Source organism: Schistosoma haematobium, chromosome 3 (genome assembly GCF_000699445.3).
Source record: "Schistosoma haematobium chromosome 3, whole genome shotgun sequence".
In the NCBI taxonomy this organism is placed as follows: domain Eukaryota; kingdom Metazoa; phylum Platyhelminthes; class Trematoda; order Strigeidida; family Schistosomatidae; genus Schistosoma; species Schistosoma haematobium.
Genome location: NC_067198.1, coordinates 6675452 through 6696861, shown reverse-complemented (window position 1 = coordinate 6696861; position 21410 = coordinate 6675452). Strand labels below are relative to the sequence as shown.

Genomic DNA, 21410 nt, shown 5'->3' with positions numbered 1-21410 from the left:
TATAGATATGTCATATGGGAGGATTGCCTCGATATTAAAATTTGATTAGTTTCAGCAAAATTCATTTGTAGCTACACGACTTAAGATAAGTATTTCGTCCTAACAAAAAAGGGAGAATAAAAACTAAATAACATCATGCCAGTTGACCAAGTTGATTACCTGACGTCAGTATACCAGTGAATATTGCGTAAGAGTATGTGATGAAAGGTAATGGAACCGAGTTGCAATGTAAAAAACAACACTAGGTTACACATACCTCAACCAACGGGTCTTATATACAACAAAACATGTATCCAGAGTTTCACTGCTAGCCACAGTCCAGTTCTGGTAACATGTGGAATAACTGAGATGAAAAAGTCTCACTTCGAATTGTAGAATAAACAGCTAAGAAAATAACTCGCAATGGTTTAGTACGCTATACAGTTCATTACCTGATTACAAAAAAATACAATCTACTGTTAAACTGAGTCGAACAAGCAGTATTTTGAACACAAACCATACAACATATCAAGCCTGTCTATCGTGTGATGAACAGATAGAGAGGTGGTTTAATAGCTAAGACATTGAACTACAAGATGGCACAATTCAATTTGCATCAACTTAGACGTCTAGGTACTTGTATCAATAGCCCCCACATAAATAGTGAAATACAGAGCCGATTACACGAGCCAATATTTGGTAGGTCGATTGGAACGATTACTGATTGGCGAAAAAATAGGACTTTATTCTAATCATATATTTTCATACATGATCATGATAATTTGACCAGTTAAATTTCATAACTATCTGTTCGATACTAAATCTGAAAATAGAGTTTATCAATATCACAGCGGTTGAACGTGAATGAATTGTATCTAAATCCTATACGTTGTTTACACAAAATGTAGATGTACATATCTACACATACAAAGAAAAAAGTTAATCGAATTTTTACAAAAACGAATAACATGGACAACTTCAATTGATTTTTTGGTAAAAGCATAGTATATGGATAAGCCAATCAGGACCAAGGATGCGACCACCAGACATTTGTCTGAAATTCAGATATTCCGTACAAAGAGCAGTAGAAATACCTTTGTTACTACTTAGAACATCTTAAATAGTTACGAGTTACTTTATTTTACCATAGAGTAAAAACAATAACGTTTAATTTAACAGTTGTTCAATTCTGTCTCTGTAGATTACGAATAACAGACAAAAGAAAATTCAATTTGATGGTACTATATTTTATTGAACTAATCAAACAATGCTTCTCGCATTTTTGCACGAAATTCATTTATCCATATGGCTACAATGTATTATGGTTGTAATAAAAGCCGTAAGTCTACACCTCCTGACCGAGAACAGTATGAGGCCTCTTTAAAATCCATTTGGATCCTTAGAGTTTGAAGAGAATAATCTTTGTCGATAAAGACGAATTTATATGACGTTCCTTTAATTTTTAGGTAATTTATTCTGTATATGTAAGTAGATCCACAAAATGTGTAAAGTCAATTTATCCTATGTGATATTATTGTTTTTCTCTTCATAAATTACCCATTTGCAAAAGCTGTTTTGTGATGGACTAAGAGTTAGTTGAAAATTTTTGGCAACTGTTTTAAGCTCGTTTTGTACATACTAACCCGTTTCTTTTTACCACGATGTATTATTTCAAACAAAAAAACAATCGACGAGAAGATATGAAATAAAGAAGGTGGGTGAGGGGGACAAGTACGAAAGCATAAAGTAAAACAGAATGTACACTTTTTCATATTTCGTAATGTTATTGTAATTTTTAGGTGAAACTGATAAATATTAGGTTTCTTTATTGGATTGTGCGTAACTCTGTATGTTGAAAATAATTGGTGTGATTTTATATAGAAAAGAAAAAAGAAAAAGTGATATGGATAGCAAAACACAAACACCAATTGCTTAAGTTGATGAATTCAAGTTTATATATGGGTGTACGTGTGTACGTATACAGAGATACATATAGTTACACGTATAATAGATGTTTTAATTGTAAGCAGACTAACTGTTATGTTGAGTTTTGCGCTCACGGATAAAAAGTAGTTTAATAAAAACAAACTTCTCTAAGAAGGAAAATACACAAATTTCTTTTGCAAACGAGCTAGATAACTTTTTTCTCTAAAAAAAGAAGACATACTTGATGCTGAGCCGTTGCTAATGGTGAATAACAATAGAACATTTTTTAGATATGGTAAACGATAACTGGTACTGCTATAAATGGATCATGGTCAGTGGTATTGATAACTTCAAAGTTGTTTAACTACTTTGAACGGTCATTAAAAAATAGTGAGGTGGAAAATTATCACAACAATAGAAAAGATCTAGTTGTGCAATATTTTACTCATGTTTTTATGTATAATCGCATAGTTTGGTGTTGATGAGGAGGAATAAAAATATGACGAATCATATGCATGCATATTATGAAGGATGTATTATATGGATTGATATTGGAACAGAAAATGTTGATATTCCCTGACATTCTATAAATGTGTCTTTGTAAAGATTTGTTTTAAGAGTGATCAATCTAAATTGAACAAGCACCCATATTATGTATTTATATGGAGAAGAAAAACAAATGAAAGACTCATAACAACAATTTTTCTTTTCACATGCTTAAACAAAAATGCTGCTGACGTGTTATGAATGACACATGGATTATTTAACATAAATCATAATTTAGAAACAAACAATAAAATGAATCAACAAGTGAAAAAATCATTTGAATGAACTTGTGTGCATATGTGCGAAAATTGTTCATGGAAATGTAAACATTACACACAGAAAACGAAAGTATTCTATAGGTATGCAATCTGAGTATAATGTTAGAAGTGAATAGGGAATAAAAAGGGAAATATCCTGAAGTATTTACATTTATACTCATTCAAACACCTAAAAACACCGAAATGCATGTTTATATATGCACACAAAGAGAGAGAACCAAGCTAAAATGAATGAATATCCAGTTTTAAGGTAGTTGGTGCCACGAAATTAAATTGAAACATTTTCGAAAAAGTGATCAATGTCTAGTGAATTGCTATTTATTTGTTTATTTTAACGAAGCTCATTATTTTCGTTTTTTTCTTTTAATAAACAATTAACTACTGAAGATAAATACATGAAAATAGGTAAGAGATAAAGAAATTAGGAAAGACCGGGATAACCGCCAAATGTATTGATATTTTTAAACATTGGTAGGTTGAATAATTTGATTTTAGATAGAATGAAACCGGACAACTAAACACAAACAAACGGATTCCTGTATAGATTTCATAAGAAAGTCTGGTGACGAAAACTTACCACACTAGTAAAGGAATAAATCTTTCTTGTTATTTTTCACAAGTATTTTGTTGTTTTGATGTATGTTGACTTATTGTTTCCTCTTCTTCAAAAAAATAAAATGATTAGTCAATTGACTGACTAGTTGTAGTAGAATTAGAAAAGCTGAGCTCTATGTTTTAAGTCATTACGTTTCCATTCCGGAAGACGATAAAATGCTGTTCGAGATAAAGCGAAAACCTGTTGAAATTCTTCATCGGATAAATGTGTCTGAAAAGTGACAACAATAGTGATGTTAATAACAAAGCGTGTGGTGGTGAAAGGGGGAAAAACAAAATTGATGTGTGGCCAGTGAAAGTTTAATCAACTTCTAAGTGTGAAAAAACAGGCACTCAGGTTACACTGACTACTAAATATGTGATTTTCTTTTCTGCTATATTGATTTATTCTCTGGGTTCATTAGATGTGGAATGCTTGTAATTGTGTGGAATAAAGTATTACTCTGGTTCTCTACCTTTGGTTGTGAATCGTGTATTTGATGTAACGTGGTTTAGTCTGTTGCATAGCGTATTGTTTAAGTATCCAATCTAGCGTTAATGTACTCTGGGTAACCAGGTTTATCATCGTATTAACGAAGTATACCAGACAGAAAACAAGTTTAATTTTTCCATTATATCAAAAACGTATAATCAAGATTACTCAAGTGTGATTTATTCATCAGTATTATAACGATCAGTCAGTCAGTCAGTAACAACGTAGAACTTCATACGTATGTACATCAGTTCGAGTTGCCACACCACATTAGCACAGAGATGCAGTGGTCGATTTAAATCACGTAGTGGTAGAGGTAATAAGAGTATGAGTGTTTGGAGATGTTACTTAAAGAGTATAATACAGTGAAATAAATTTGAGAGGAGAAAAAAAAGACAAGGAGGAATAAGGAGATCAAAATTTGGGAGAACACAAAGAGTGGATGCACCTGCGCCATTGCAAACGATTTTGAGCCATGTCATTCAGGGTCTCTAATCATCGGTTGTTACCATCTCGCGGTCCGCAACCAGGTAGTCTACACCTACCAACATGACTCAGTCCACTTGTCAGTGACTTCATGGACTTGTGCCATGTTTTGGTCTGGCCGCCTCTAGCTTTCTTCTAAACCACTCCTATACCAATGAACATCGCACGTCGAGGCAGTCGGTCGTTGGGCATACGTAACACGTGTCCCAGCCATCTCAACTGATGAAGTTTCACTACGTCATCAATTGATTTGCCATCCTTATCTAGTACACGTTTCCTAACAACTGCATTATTTACTCGATGGTCCCATGATATACGAGCAATGTTTCGAAGACACCTATGATCGAATACTAGTAACCTACGAATATCCTCTACTCTTACCGGTCACGTTTCACTGCTATAAAGTAGGACGGAACGAACTGCTGCTCAGTGAACACGTCCTTTAGTTAGCAGACGGATATCTCGCCTACGCCATAAATGACGCAAGTTGGTAAAAGCTAGTCGAGCCTTCTGTATCTGTGCTGAGATTTCGTCATACACCAGACCACAAGGGCTGATGAGACTTCCAAGATAAGTGAAGCGGTCGACACGCTCAATTACTTTACTCCCTATCACTAGTTCGGGTGTCAACGCAACCCAATCCTGAAGCAACATTTTGCATTTCGAGGAAGAGAATCGCATCCCGAACATGCTTGCATTGTTGCTTAGAGTGGTCAGAAGACTCTGCATTTTGTCAGCGTCTTCACTAAATAAAACTATGTCATCAGCATATTCTAAGTCAACAAGTGAACCTCCCGGTAGAAGTTCAACCCCTGGAAATCTAGACGAGGGAAGTGGTATCTCTAAAAGTACGTCAACGACAAAGTTGAACAAGAATGGGGAGAATGAACAGCCCTGACGAATACCACTTGAGGTAATCAATTCTGGTGACAGTTCGCCATAAGCTCTCACTCGACCAGTTGTGTTCGAGTAGAGAGGCTTTATAAGGTTAATGTAGTTCTTTGGTACTCCTTTCAGTGACAAACACTTCCATAGAACCTCACGATCTACAGAGTCGAATGCCGCCTTAAGATCGAGAAATACTACCATTGTGGGGCGTCTGAATGTGTGTCTGTGTTCTAGAACCTGACGTAGTGTGAATATCTGATCTATACAACCACGTCCAGGTCGAAAACCAGCCTGGTTTTCTCTAATCTGCTCTTCACGAGCTTTGATTAGGCGTCGAAGTACTATTGAAGCTAATATTTTAGACACTATATTAGTCAAACTGATTCCTCTGTGATTGTCACAAGAGGACTTTTGTCCTTTCTTATAGACTGGCACAATCAGTTATTGAGACCAGTCAGATGGGATTACGTCCAGTTCCCAAATTCTACCTAAGACCTCGGTTAGTCTCAATGCTAATACTGGACCACCATCCTTAAAAATCTCAGGAGTAAACCTGTCAGGGCCTGCTGCTCTCCCTCGCTTCAGATTTCCTATGGCTTTTTCAAATTCGTAAAGGGACGGAGGACCTGCATTAGCTTGCCATTCAGGTTGACTAGAGATCGTGGGAAACCGAAGTGTGGCTGAAGGCCAGTTGAACTGATCCCTGAAGTGTTCTGCCCATCGATCCAATCTCCTGGATTGAGAATGAATAATATGTCCATCTTTCTCTGAGATTGTTTCGCTAACGGTCGGGTTCCTAATTCCGGTTTCCTTAACGAGTCTGAACAATTGTCTGCTATTACCTATTGCCGTTGCCTTTTCCATCTCTCTTGCTTTCGCTACCCACCACTGTTCACGATCATTGCGTAGACTTCTTGTCAGCTTGCGCTTAAGCTGACTCCGCTCTTCATTATGTTCAGAGCCAGGTGGAATGAGTTTTCGAGCATCTATCAGTGCGATAGATGCTGCTGAGACCCAGTGTTTCTCCCTAACTTTACGGTTTACCTTACGAGCAGATATCACTGCTGTTTCCACAGCTTTTCGGATATCATTCCATGCTGCATCGGGGTGGACATCACATACATGGCTGCCAAACATTTCCTAGTTGTTCCTGAAATATACTCTTAGCTTGACTATCATTAAGTAGGCCCCTATGAGTTTTCCTTGCAGCGTCTTTCCTACGTCCAGTAAGACGCAAGTAAATACGCGCTCGCACTAGAGCATGATCTGAATCTAAGCATGTGCTCCAGAATGAGCGACAGTCTTCTATCGAGCCCCTCCATCGGTGGCTGATAGCGATGTGATCTTTTTGGGTCCAACGTTGGGACGAATTAGGGGGTGTCCATGTTAAAAGATGTTTTTTCTTATGCTTAAAGTTAGTATTTGCAAGGAACAGGCAGTTATCTGAGCATAGCTGCAACAGACGGTCGCCATTATCTGTTCTTTGAGCCACGACACCATAAGATCCACCTAGGTGTCTTTCCCTATCGCTTAGTTTACCTACTTGAGCATTAAAGTCACCGGCCACTATTACCACATCACAGCGCCTAGCTTTTCGGAGAAGGTCCTAAAGCTTTCTGTAAAACTCATCTTTTACATCATCTGCACTGCAGTCAGTGGGAGAATAGGCAGAGACGACGAAGTGGCAACGACGAGTGTCCCTATCTTTCCGGATTCTTACTGTTCCGTTTAGTCGGACAGCGCACAAACGACTGTCTACTGGGATCCACTCTAAGAGAGCTAGTTCTGCCCTAGGACTCAATGCTATACCTACACCGGCGAGGCCACGGGAAGCAGAATCAGGGCTTCCAGATACACGAAGCGTAAATCGAGTCGGTTCTTTATTTTGGCATGGTGAGGTCAAATGAATGACGCTACTCGGATCCTGTATGCGCGTTTCGGAGACGCAGCACACATCGATGGCGCGAGATTCTAAAGTCCTAGCTAAGGAAGCCTGTTGTCCTATTTGGCAAAGTGTTCGTACGTTAAAAGCTCCTACGTGCAGTTTAGAGTGTGGTTTCGGGAGACCAGGAATAGCGTTCCACGTACTCGAATCGTTTGCCCTAGCGGTTCGAGGTGATAAAGAGACGTGAGGAGGGTTAGTCATGGAGATAAGAGAGGCATTAGGAGGTGTAGGAAGGATTTGAATGTGACCAACTTGGTCTCGTGTGCTGTTACGGGTATGAGGGCTGATGTCACTTCCCGGCTGCCCACACCGTGGAAGGGTATTTCTTGAGGAACCTGAAAAGGAAACTGGATTAGTGTTGGTCTTAAAGATCTGGGAGCGTGACCGCAGAGCCCAAGGGACAACTGCTTGAGGCCGGTCGCACACGGCCTTTTCGTGGAAGGTTTTTAATGTGTTAGCTCCGTTCTTCAAAGGGCCTTACCGCCGGAGACGGAAATCCGCGAGGTAAGGTGAGGTGTGACATTTTTAGGGTCGACCTTATCTAACCCCACCCCTTCTTGTGGGAAGGCAGCATCGCCGCAGATGCTGGTTGTTCGAGGGAAACACCTTATTGCTGTCACACCCCTCTACAGTCAGCAGTACGACTTCGCCCTCAGACCTTGGGTTGCTGCTTTTAGTCTTACCGTTTTCCAATCGACCTGCCTGGCATGGTAGAACCTACAGGAACATATGTTCCAGCCAATATAGCTCGGTTGGGTCATCACGATAGGCAAGCCCGACCACCGCGTCAACGTAGCAGCTTCGGTCGGGATTAATACCGATAATCATCAGATGTACAGTCGACGAAGTTAGGCTGAACAAATTAATTTAATATTAGTCAAATATATGATATAACTCCGCCTGTAGCTCTTCTAGAGTTACTGCCGGTCCCATGCCCGGGTAAAGGAGGAGGGTTGGGTATGGGGTTAGCGACCCCATCCCGTAGAAAAATAACTCGCCAAAAAAAACGCTAACCAGAAAAAAATTCAAACCATTTAAACTCTGCCCTGAAAGTTAGAAGGTCTTCATTCAGAAGAATTATGACGCTTCATGGTGAAAGCCGAGTTCCTTCGGAAGCCACGAGGCCGATGCCCCTTCTAAAAAACCAGATCAACAATTTTTATAGGTACATGGGACGTCCGAACAATGTGGGAGACCGGGAAGACCAGTCAAATGGCAACGGAAATGAGGAGATACAACTTGGCAGTACTGGGAATCAGTGAAACCCATTGGACCCAAGCTGGACAACAAAGGCTAAATACGGGAGAGATGCTGCTATACTCCGGCCACGAAGAGGAAAATGCTCCACACACTCAGGGAGTTGTTCTAACGCTGTCCAAAGTAGCACGAAATGCACTTGTAGGATGGGAATCTCACAGATCCAGAATCATCAAAGCATCATTCAAAACAAAGAAGGAGAGGATCACAATGAATATTATCCAATGTTATGCACCCACCAACGATGACATTAAGGATCAATTCTACGAGCGGCTGCAGTCAATCATAGAGAAGTGCCCAAGAAACGACCTCACCATTCTGATGGGAGATCTAAATCCCAAAGTCGGAATAGACAACACCGGATATGAAGATAGCATGGGACGACAGAGAACCAGATAGACCATATTTGCATCAATAAAAAATTCCGAAGGACAATGGAAGATGTGAGAACCAGGAGAGGAGCTGATATAGCTTCAGGTCACCACCTAGTTGTGGCCAATTTAAAACTGAAGCTAAAGAAAAACTGGACAACTGGACAAACAGCACTACAAAGGTTCAATACAGCCTTCCTTCGAGATACTGACAAACTCAATGAATTCAAGAGAGCTCACAACAACAGGTTCCAAGCCTTACAAGATCTACTGAAGGAAGAAGAAACTACTATGGAGGACAAATGGAAAGGTATCAAAGAAGCATTAACTTCAACGTGTCAAGAGGCTCTGGGCCTAAAGAAGCACCGCCATAAGGAATGGATCTCTTTAGAAACACTGGACAAAATCAAAGAAAGGAAGAACAAGAAGACAGCAAATAACAACAGCCGAACACAAACAGAGAAAGTCCAAGCACAAGCTGAGTACATAGAAGCAAACAAGCAAGTGAAGAAGAGCATCAAAGCCGACAAGCAGAAATACGTGGAAGAACTAGCAACGACGGCGGAAAAAGCTGCAAGAGAAGGAAATATGAAACAGCGTTAAGATGCAACGAGGAAACTAGCAGGGAAATATAGCAAACCAGAGAGACCGGTAAAGGACAAAGAAGGCAAGCCAATAACTGAAATTCAAGAACAGCGGAACAAATGGGTAGAGCACTTCCAGGAAATCCTGAATAGGCCAGCTCCAATAAATCCACCGGACATCGAAGCAGCTCACACAGATCTTCCTATAGATGTCAACCCACCAACGACGGGAGAAATCAGAATGGCCATCAGACAAATCAAGAGCGGCAAAGCAGCAGGACCCGACAACATACCAGCTGAAGCACTGAAATCAAACATCGAAGCAACCACAAGCATGCTTTGCCTTCTATTCAAAAAGATTTGGGAGGAGGAACAAGTGCCGATGGACTGGAAAGAAGGACAACTCGTCAAGATTCCAAAGAAAGGAAATCTGAGCAAATGTGAAGACTACAGAGGCATCACACTACTGTCAATACCAGGGAAGGTCTTCAACAGAGTGTTGCTGAACCGGATGAAGGATGCTGTAGACGCCCAACTTCGAGATCAACAAGCTGGATTCCGTAAGGATCGGTCGTGCACAGACCAAATTGCAACACTACGGATCATCGTCGAATAATCAGTTGAGTGGAACTCATCACTATACATCAACTTCATTGATTATGAAAAGGCATTCGACAGTGTAGATAGGAGGACATTATGGAAACTTCTTCGACACTACGGAGTTCCTGAGAAGATTGTCAATATTATCCGGAACTCATACGACGGACTACAATGCAAAGTCGTGCATGGAGGACAGCTGACAGATGCATTCCAAGTAAGGACCGGAGTCAGACAAGGCTGTCTACTCTCTCCCTTCTTCTTTCTTCTGGTGGTCGACTGGATTATGAAGACCTCGACATCTGAAGGAAAACACGGAATACAATGGATAGCTCAGAATCAATTAGACGATTTGGACTTCGCAGATGACCTAGCTCTTCTATCGCATACACATGAACAAATGCAGGTAAAGACAGTCAGTGTATCAGCAGCAGTCTCTGCATCAGTGGGCCTCAGCATACACAAGGGGAAAACCAAGGTCCTCAAATACAACACGGAGAATGCCAATCCAATGACTCTTGATGGCGAAACTCTGGAAGATGTAGAATCCTTCACATACCTGGGAAGCATCATCGATGAACAAGGAGGATCAGATGCAGACGTAAAGGTGAGGATTGGCAAAACAAGGACAGCATTCCTACACTTGAAGAACATATGGAACTCAAAACAACTTAAAACCAATATCAAAGTCAGAATCTTCAATACGAATGTCAAGGTAGTTCTACTGTACGGAACTGAAACTTCGAAAACTACTACAACCATCATCAAGAAGGTACAAGTATTTATAAATAGCTGTCTACGCAAGATACTCAACATCCATTGGCCGGATACCATCAGCAACAGTCTTCTGTGGGAGAGAACAAACCAACTTCCAGCTGAAGAGGAAATTAGGAAAAGACGATGGAAATGGATAGGACATACATTGCGCAAATCGTCAAACTGCATCACGAGTCAAGTCCTAACTTGGAATCCTGAAGGGAAGCGGAAAGGAGGAAGGCCAAAGAACACATTACGTCGAGAAATAGAAGCAGATATGAAAACGATGAATAACAACTGGAAGGAGCTGGAAAGGATTGCCCAGGACAGGGTTGGATGGAGAATGCTGTTGAGCGGCCTATGCTCCTTCACGAGGAGTAACAGGCGTAAGTAAAGTAAAATATCTGATATAGAATTATAAATTATGAGTCACTAAAATTATAATGAATATCGCGAATTGATTGAAGTTAGAATATGTAAGCCATTGGATCCCTAAAGGTTAGAGTGCATTGGCTGAGAAACGTGAAGACATCGGGTTCGACCCCTACCGAAATGGTAGTTAGGGCCTAACACTGAGGAGTCCCATACTAGGACGAAACGGCATGTTTAATGCTCCTTGGTTTCAAGCGGTCGCTTAATTAGGATCAGTTCTGGACGCAAACTATGGTGAATATTTCTTTATCAATTGAAAAGTACTTTAACCTACTAACTACATAGTAAATAAAGTTAGCGTATGATTATGAGGTCGATTACTCATAGAATAAGTATTGAAATCATTTAAACTAGTGACCACAATTCAACTTGATCGATGGGAATTCGATCAGAACTAAAGACTGGCCAATCGATTGTGATTAACTTAGTCATATAGAAGATCAATGGTGACCAGCGAAAGGAAGTACTTAGATAAAAAAAACACTGACACACCAGTTTTGCCCTAATTTGAGACTTTTCAACAGTATCCACCCCCCCGCCCCCTGAATGCCCTGATACGGCCGAGAGTGGGGAGAGTCCGCTCTCCCTCTCGAAATACTCTCACACGGCCACGCGTATACAGCCTCTGCCAGGGAAGTCCTACTCATTGCCTTCTCGTGGCGAGGGTGTTGTTTACGAAAATGAGAGGACGAAAGGCGAATGTCCGGCGCTTTAACCGGATTCCAAATCAATGGTGCACATGGGCTCCAGTATCCTGCGGGAACAAATGGCGTATGAACCAATCGTTGGTCACCGGCTGCCATGGGACTGCATCTCCTTACGATGCTCCACTGCCTTGTGGGTTAGACCTTTAGGTCAAAGGCTCGGGGAGTGGCCTCCTAAGATAACCACCTGCTTCGGTTTGGGCACCCGGGCAGTATCACAGCCCACACACAAATTGATGAACTCTTTATGCCTATGGAAATTACCTTTCATTACAATTATTGTCATTATTAATACTATTATTATTATTACTACTATTATTGTCATTATTGTTATTATTATTATTATTATTATTATTATTATCCACATTATTCACCCTCTTTTATACTTATACAGCGGCTCGACTTTGGTGGAAATTCGACTATATCTAAACGTTCTCGAGTCACTGTCCGGTTGAAAATTGTATGTTACCATCGAATACGAGGACTGAAGCAGTTTTTCTGAAACCACGTGCACCATTCAAACTGGCTGCCTTCAACGTTCGCACATTTATGCAGGTCGGACAACAGATAGGGCTGGCTATGTCTTTGGAAAGTCTTAATATTGATGTTTGTTGTCTATCCGAGACCCGTATTCAAGACTCTGGCGAAGTACTACAAGTTCGATCTCCATCTGTCGCTTCGAAAAGCTTGTTTTACGTGCGTTTATCCAGAGACCCTGTGGCATCTTCGTCTGGTCTTGCTGGCGTTGGTCTCGCACTAAGCGCTAGAGCTGAGGCAGCACTAGTCGATTGGATCCCCATTAACAGTCGGTTATGTGCTGTTAGAATAGAAAGTTACATCAAAGTGAGAAGAAATCGGCGTGAGAAACGATGTCTTCTCGTCATCTCCGCCTATGCCCCGACAGATTGCAGCCCGGATGCAATCAACGATGAGTTTTACCACCAGTTATCAGTTCTTCTCCAGAAAGTGCGTTCGACAGATATTGTAGTACTAGCCGGAGACTTGAATGCTCAAGTCGGGCGTCTAGGCACAGAAGAGAGTCGTTTAGGTGGCCGATGGGGACTCGTTGGTCGCAGGTCAGATAACGGGGACCGTCTACTGCAACTTTACACAGACCACAACCTGTTTCTGGCTAGCACTAACTTTCGGCACAGTCATCGCCGATGTGCCACCTGGCGTCCTCCCTCTGCATCTCAAGCCTGGACTCAGATTGATCACATCGCGATCAGCTACCGCTGGCGTGGTTGTGTACAAGACTGCCGCTCCTTTTGGAGTACTTATCTGGACTCTGACCATGCCTTGGTCTGCGCCAATCTTGCCTTATTTTTCAGTGGACAACGAAGTGACCGCCAGCAAAGGATTGATATTAGCAAGCTGGTTGCAACTTCTGTTGCAAATAAGTATCGAACCGAGCTAGCCTCTAGGCTAGCTACCACTCCACCGAAAAGTATAGATGAGCATTGGTTGCAATTGCATGACGCCATGAAAATGGCGGGTACAGTCAGTTGTGGGTTTGCGAAACGTCCTGCTTTTAAGCACTGGGTTTCTCCAGGTTCCTTACAACTCATTGAAGCCCGTCGGTCTACTCCGGGTAACTGAGTTTGACCACAAACGAAGGATGTTACGTAAGGAAATTGGGCAAAGCTTGCGTAAGGACCGAGAAGCCTGGTGGTCGATGCGTGCTAATGAGCTGGAAGCAGCAGCTGCATCTGGTAACTACCGGAAGCTCTTCCAGCTCATCCGAGCCACTGGCAGCAAGAAGTCTGCTGTGAGTGAAACAATCTGCGAGGATGATGGGATGCCAATCACTAACATCCATCGACGTCTTGGACGATGGGCAGAATTTTTCGAAGGGCAGTTCAACTGGCCTGTTGCTCCGGCAACATCGGTCAGACTGTCCTGCCCTCCATGGCCGGTGACGACTGATCCACCAAATGAGGAGGAAGTCCGCAAGGAACTCCAACTCTTGAAGCGTTACAAATCACCTGGCCCAGATGACTTACCTCCGGCCCTTTTTAAAGATGGTGGTGACTTTTTGACTAAGGAATTGACGACGTTGTTTACAAAGGTTTGGAAACTAGAGAGTGTACCAACGTCATGGAATGAGTCGATAGTTGTCCCTATCTTTAAAAAGGGTTCACGTCGTTCCTGTAACAACTATCGGGGGATAAGTTTACTTCCGATTGCGTCCAAGCTATTGGCTTCCGTCATTCTTCGTAGGTTGTTCAAAACCCGAAAAAAATTGACTCGCGAGGAGCAGGCTGGGTTTCGTTCTGGTCGAGGATGTATTGATCACATCTTCACCCTCAGCCAAATGTTAGAACACCGCCATACTTATCAAAGGCCAACAATCGTAGTGTTTCTTGACATCAGGGCTGCCTTCGATTCGTTGGATAGGACTGTTCTCTGGGATTGTCTATTGAAGAAGGGTGTGCCTGAGAAGTTTATTAACATCCTGAAAGCCCTATATAAAAACACCTCAGGCAGAGTGAGGGCATACAACCACCTTTCTCCATTGTTCCATTCGAGCAGTGGGGTTAGACAGGGTTGCCCAATCTCACCATTCCTCTTCAACTTTGCCATCGATGACATTCTGGAAACAGCTCTGATGAATGTAAGTAATGGTGGTGTGGATCTGTTGCCTGGAGAAAGACTTCTCGACCTTGAGTATGCGGACGATATTGTCTTACTGTGCGATAATGCCCAAGGCATGCAATCCGCACTTAATCAGCTGGCAATCAGTGTCCGTAGGTATGGTATGTGCTTTGCACCTTTGAAGTGCAAAGTAATTCTACAAGACTGGCAGGATTCTAATCTTGTACTCACCCTGGATGGTGAGCAGATAGACGTAGTTGAGAAGTTCGTGTATCTGGCTAGCTGCATAAGTGCTGGTGGGGGTGTGAGTGATGAGATCAATGCACGTATAGTGAATGCCAGAGCGGCTTTCGCCAATCTGGGCCACCTTTGGCGCCTTCGTGATGTTAGTCTGGCTGTAAAAGGCCGGATCTACAACGCGTCGGTGAGAGCAGTTTTGCTCTATGCTTGTGAAACCTGGCCTCGCCGAGTTGAGGACGTTAGACGACTCTCTGTGTTCGATCATCGCTATCTCCGAAGGACTGCTGACATCCAGTGGCAACACCATGTTAGTAATGCAGAGGTTCGGCATCGTGTGTTTGGGCACAGAGATGATAATTCAATTGGTGTCACCATCTTGAAACACCGACTTCGGTGGCTTGGACATGTTCTCCGAATGTCGTCCCAGAGAATTCCACGTCGTGCATTATTTGCCGACTCTGGGACTGGTTGGAAGAAGCGGAGAGGTGGTCAGTGCATGACATGGTGTCGTGGTATGAAAGAAAGCTGCAAAGGACTGGCTTCTGTTGGTCCTTCACGACTCCCTGGTTGGGGTCTGAGAGATGGTGCTACACAGTGGCTAGAGACGTTATCAGATATGGCTCAGAATAGAAGCCAGTGGCGATCCTGCTGTAACCTTTTACTTTCTTCATAAAAAGTGGTTGTGTCTCCTTTACCTGAAAGATTTCTTCTGATTGTACCTTTTCGTTCCGTCGTTACTACCACACTACCTTACTCCAATCTCTTCGTCATTGTTCTCTTTTTCTTTTGCGCTCCTTAGTTTTTTTTCTACTTCTCTTCGAATTCTCATTGTTTTGTGTGGCGCATATATATTGGCGCTCTCTTGTACCAATATTCATGTGTTCAAATAAATAAATAAATGACTCAAATATAGAAATTTTAGTCATTATATAAAAACACGCCGACATGAATTATTCGTATGTATTCCGGTTATATGTGATATTTTGTATTTTTGCTTTGAACCAAAATACTATGACTACCATAACTAATGGTAAGTTAATTTATATTAAACTTTTATTGTTATACCTTATCTAATTTAGATCAGTTAAACAGTACTTTTTCAGGATTAAAGCATCGAAACCGACCAAGAACGCTACAGATTACCACACAAGTCAGGTAAGCTAATCAGTTAGTGTTGGTTGGAATGGCTTTCCTCAAACTTACTTAATGCAGTGATCAACGGTACATGCTGTGGTTGGCAAACAGACTTAGGATATGTAGGTGGTACCGTGTGAATAAGTTCTATCCAGTGCTTACAAAACCTCATCGACGAACCTAAACCTTTGTTTTAACCGAGAACATATTATGCTTAAGCTGAATATTGTTTACTCGATGTAGGTTGCATGATGGTCAAAAATACAGACAAGATTACAACTCTGAAATGAAACGGTAACATAAGAGATCGACCAGTATGAAACTCAACAGTTTTTCAAAATGGAAACCATGAATAGCATCGAAATGATGCCAACCCATACTATTCGGGCATCTCAATATAGGGAAAAAACAATTATTGATTGTTATCTCTCTTTAAATTTATTGCAATATAACCATTCGTAAATAGGGATCATTTCGAAATTGCTTAATTCCATTATTTGTTACTGATGCTCCTGAAATTCTAATGAAAAATCATGACATGTGGCGTTCAGAAATACTGTGGCGAAACAACTGTTTACCGATTCCTGGTTTTCAATAGTGGTGTAACTGTGACCAATTCGTGATTTAAACTATGAACATTTCACCATCTACACAAACATCCCTAAACTAAATATTGGACAAAAAACGACTATGTACCAAACAACTAACCTCTACAGCTGTACGATCAATTCCTTTGGGATACATCCCTTTGTATTCTTTCAGTTTTTCATATGGTATCAACTGAAAGGAAAAAATATCTAGTAAGGAATTCTATCTCAAGTAAGCAACCAAAACCATCAAATCAAAATTCTACACATTGCACAAGTCAATGGCTATATGAACTCAGTAGATAAACGGATAACGCATTGAGTGTTTGAGGATAGTGGTACTGGGTTCGAGTCCAGGAGTGAACATCATTACGGGTGCAGGCGCATCTAGACAACGAGTCCCAAGTGGAATGAATCACACGTCCTGCGCTACTCTCCTAGCCACCATCCCAATCTACTTAAAATGGTTGAAATAAATTTGACGATAAAACACACCAACTGTAATAACCACGATATACTTACTTGAGGTAAAGATGATTTCTTATGAGATATAGCAGTTGGTGATGATGATGAAAACTGAATAGTGGGATTACTTGGACTAGATCCAATCAGACGACGATCAGCATCGAAATCTTTACCATTGATTGAATCTATCAGATTATGTTGTTGTAGATATTGTGATGAATGACCATTTAGAATCGAAGTAGTAGTACCACTATGTTTAACTCCATGAAGTATACTAGTAGTATATATTGATGCATTGCGATGATCGGATGTTGGTGAATAAATTCGTACTGAATCACTGGTATTTGATTGAGTATTATCAGGTTTGCTTAGTTGCAGGTTGCCGTTTGAAAATTTCGCTGTGATGGAAACAATAGCAATAATCATAAATAAAGAAATTTAATTTATTTTATAAGTTGTATCCATCACAGACTGATCTCGGTTGGGGTAACATTCAGTGGGCATATGTTTCATCTTAGTACATGACTGGACCTCTCAGATAATCGAAAACCCAAGACTTCCAGGTTTTGCTACCAATGTACAACAATTGAAAACACTGGGTTAGCGTTTATTTCCAAGCTCTACCATCGTTATGTGGCGGAAATGGTTATTGTTCATGGGATTTATCGTTCACAAAAATCAAGATATATTTCATTACTTTATTAATGATAATTTCAGTTCCAAACGTTATTTTTTATCATTTGCTTAAAAGTTTTATGCAAAATTATTTCAAATTAATGTTTTGTTTTTGTCATAGATTAGGAAACTGTTGAAAATTAAGGTAATGAACAAATCCATTTTTATCCTGGAATGAGACTACTTCAAGGGCTTTGTACATCAGATCAGGCAAATGAACTCTAGATTTGATTATACTCAGTTGTGTTTGTTTTTAAACTACTAATGGAGTTAGAATCCAATGATCGAAACCATTCAAGCTGTAATAATAGTAATATTAATCGTTAACAAAGACAAAACAACAATAATAATTATTATTTCACAATTTATATCACGAAGTGACCTTATCTAGACAACTGTTGAAAATCGGAAGAGATTTAACAGTTAGTTCCTCCCAGCATAGGAATCCTTAAAAGCAATGTACATTCACATCCCCATCGAGGACCGAATTCACAATGTTCAGGTCGTGAAGTGAGCGATTAACCATTTAGACCATTGACTGAACACTCAATCGGTTAAATATCTTAAGTGCTAGGATGAAACAGTGATTCGTGGCCTGTAATAGTTGTGTAATTAATTTCAGTTCATTATGTATACTATGAAAATCCAACAACCACCAAAAATCCACTGTCGATAATAGTTACTATGCAATACCATAATTGAAACGAACAAACAAATGAAATAAACTAGGTATAATTTGCTTTTTTGTTCAAACTTACTCCCATTCACATCCAATTGATGTGAAAGATGAGAATGACCATCCAGTGTAACAGCTTTAGATTTATTTAACAATATTCGATTGGTCGATTGTTGTCTAATACCCCCATTTCCAACTGACAGTGATGAAGTTGGATAATTCATTGATAATGTTTTACTCTTTAATTGATCGTTGCAAGATAATTGACCACCAGTATAGCCAGGTTTAATTGAACTACCTAATTATACAATAATAATAATAACATCAATAGAGAAAACAGAATTAAACAATACTTCACAGTAATGCTGAGTAGTCATATTATCATATTAGTTTAGAAGAGACCAGTTCGTCTATTGTTTTTTTAGTACGTGTCAGTTTATATTTAATGGATAACCTCTTTTTGGTTTCCTGCCTTTATTATATGTCTCAAGGTCACTAAATATTACGGTGATAAGAGAGTTGTTACTATTCAAACTTAACTTCTGTACGGAATGTGAAGTTATCCTGAAAGTCTCATCTTCTCTATTAACGAATGGATTATTAAGATTAAAGTGTTCATACGTGACAAACGTCTAATTTAGTCGAGTCCCAATTCATTGAGTTGCACTAAAAGGATCCTCAACCATTCGTATGTAGAATTTACCGTCGGTCAACCGCAAACACAAAACGTTAATCGTTCTCGTTACTATACAATACAAAGTTTTGATATTAAATGATTGAGGGTAGTCAATCAACACTAAGAATTGGACAAATATGATATTGGCTGCCACTCAATAATCAGTCCTATAACAGGAAAGTCACTACCTGAATAGCTTAGAAGTAATTTCTCAGACTGTGAAGCTGTATGATTCGGATCTCACGGAGAGTATCAGTTCCCTCAAGATTACAAGTGCACGTTACTCAGATGAAATTATTGGTTGCTGAATAGAATCTTAGTGGCAGTGTATACGGCTATCGTAATCAGCATTTGCCGATACTGGGTGGCACAGCCTATATTTAATTTTTTTACTACCATCGATACTACTATTACTTCTTCTACTCTGGCAATTATGACCAAAACACGAATATGCTAGGTTCTAAGTTGCTTATGACTACATGAATGTATACGTTGTCATTATTAATGTTGCTTGTTAATCATTATGTTTACAATCAGAAATAATTACCGGCGATAAATTATTATTATTAATGGCTTTATTCAATATTGTATTTTGGTACAGCACAGGCCACAACATAAGTTTAAATAAATACTAGGAGGTGACATAAACAATGTAAACACATACACACAAAATTGTAGATTTTTACGAGCTGAGACAAATTACAATAAATCGAATTGTTGTGTTTTGTTAGACTGTGTCGGATAATTTGGTTATTGGTTAAACATTTTATTTTGATAACTCAGTGATAGCGTTAGTAACAATAGGTAACTTATTACAAATATTGAGGAAACTTATTAAAAATTGTGTATTAAGATATGAGATAAACTATTCGAATGAATTGGAATAAGTGGATTTGTAGAGATCAATTTTATTTGCAATTTTGATTTCACATAGATTGACCGTTTTCTAAGTTTGGATACTGACGAAAACCAGTCGGAGTCGGACAGCTGGTCGTTCTAATACAAGACTCTTCAATAGTGTGCACCTGACATTGGGTGGTCAATTGCTTTGTATTGTGGATTAATTGAAGTTGGAAATGTGTACACTTGGATGTCAAATCAATGATCTAATGATTAAGCGCTCAATGATAAGTCTGAAAGTCCTAAGTTTCAATCATTGATAGTATCGGATGTGTACATTACTAGTGGGGATTCGAATACTAGGACGAAACAACTGCACTCTGTTGTTTGAATAAACGTTTGCTTTGTCTGACTAGACCATTAAAAATAATTTTGTTATGATCTGAAGAAAGTTTTGAGAAAATTTCGATAGAAGTTAGAAACATGAAACCAAATGATTTCTTTCAGATAGTGAGTGTTATTGTTAAATAAAATGTTTACTTTTTTGAAAATAGTAAACTCGAAGGAATAACTATAGTCACATTTTTCAAACATAAACGCTGATTGGGTTCAGTCAAGTAAAGCAGTGAACTACGATAGAAAGAATGAAACTTTTAGATGTGTTGTGCTCTCTGGGCTAATTATTCTTACTGCGAAGCCTTTTTAATCGTTTTAAGCAAATTTATCTGCGCTTCCTATTTAATTAATTCACACAAATCCTAGTACAACTGAGCAGGAAAAGAAATAGTGTGTTTCACAAAAGTCAAAAGTCGTGTGTCATCTCGGAAACCTAAACAGAAGCAGTTTTTCTACGCGGTCACTTCTCGAACTTTGGATCAAAACGTTTGACCCATAAGGTAGAGGAAATACTTCCTCATGGTAGCCGGCGGTCAAAAATAGGTTCATATGCTATTCACTACCTCAGGATTACGAGGCTCATGTGTACCATAAGGAATAGGAGTTTTCCAACTTTCATAGAGAGGCTCAGTATCAAACTACCTATTTTGAGTGAGACACGTTGAATTTTCGCTCTATCACTTTCATAGAGAATACCTCTGCTGCATAAGGGCAGTAAGTAGGAGTCTTCCCTAACAAAGGCTATAAACACATGACCGTGTGAAAGCATTACGACAGGGAGAGCAAACTTCTCTCGCCCTCGGACGCACCATAACATTTTTGGAGATAGAACAATGTTTACCTTACTTAGATCATACTTTCAATGAGGATTAAATCTGGTAACAATACAATATTGTGGTATTTAGTAAGTAAAAGTTTTCAGTCCATGTTACAGAATTGCAACAGCATTAAAAGGCACATCATTTAAAGAAGGTAATGATCTCTGGTATTTTGTGTGCGGTCATCAGTATGGAGTAATTACACATACTTTTAACCTACATCACCAACCGACCTAAGTATGATAACTGTTGAAAATCAGGAAGCATTGGACACCTATTTCATACTAGTATGGGATACACCGATGGCAGTATGTAGATGAACGACCTCTTATCGGAGATCAAACCCATAATTTTCAAGACTCGTAACGGCGAGTAGCGAACGTTTGGACTAGTAAATTGGTTTCAAATGGTTTACATGTTTACTTTCAACTAATTCGTGATATTCCCCAACCACTTTTCAATGTTACAAACT

General features: G+C 39.9%; 1 protein-coding gene across 1 annotated transcript in view; it reads right to left on the bottom strand.

Moving 5' to 3' along the window:
- Positions 1–632: 632 nt before the first annotated feature.
- The window catches only part of ABLIM2_1 (Actin-binding LIM protein 2), a 107311-nt gene continuing 86533 nt past the window's right edge, over positions 633–21410 (bottom strand). The window contains exons 13-16 of the mRNA XM_051212872.1: positions 18291–18506; positions 16915–17255; positions 16514–16585; positions 633–3555 (exon numbers count right to left, since the gene is read on the bottom strand). Coding sequence (XP_051068796.1) covers positions 3442–3555; positions 16514–16585; positions 16915–17255; positions 18291–18506 — 743 coding nt within the window. The 3' untranslated portion in view covers positions 633–3441. The remainder of the gene's footprint in view (positions 3556–16513; positions 16586–16914; positions 17256–18290; positions 18507–21410) is intronic.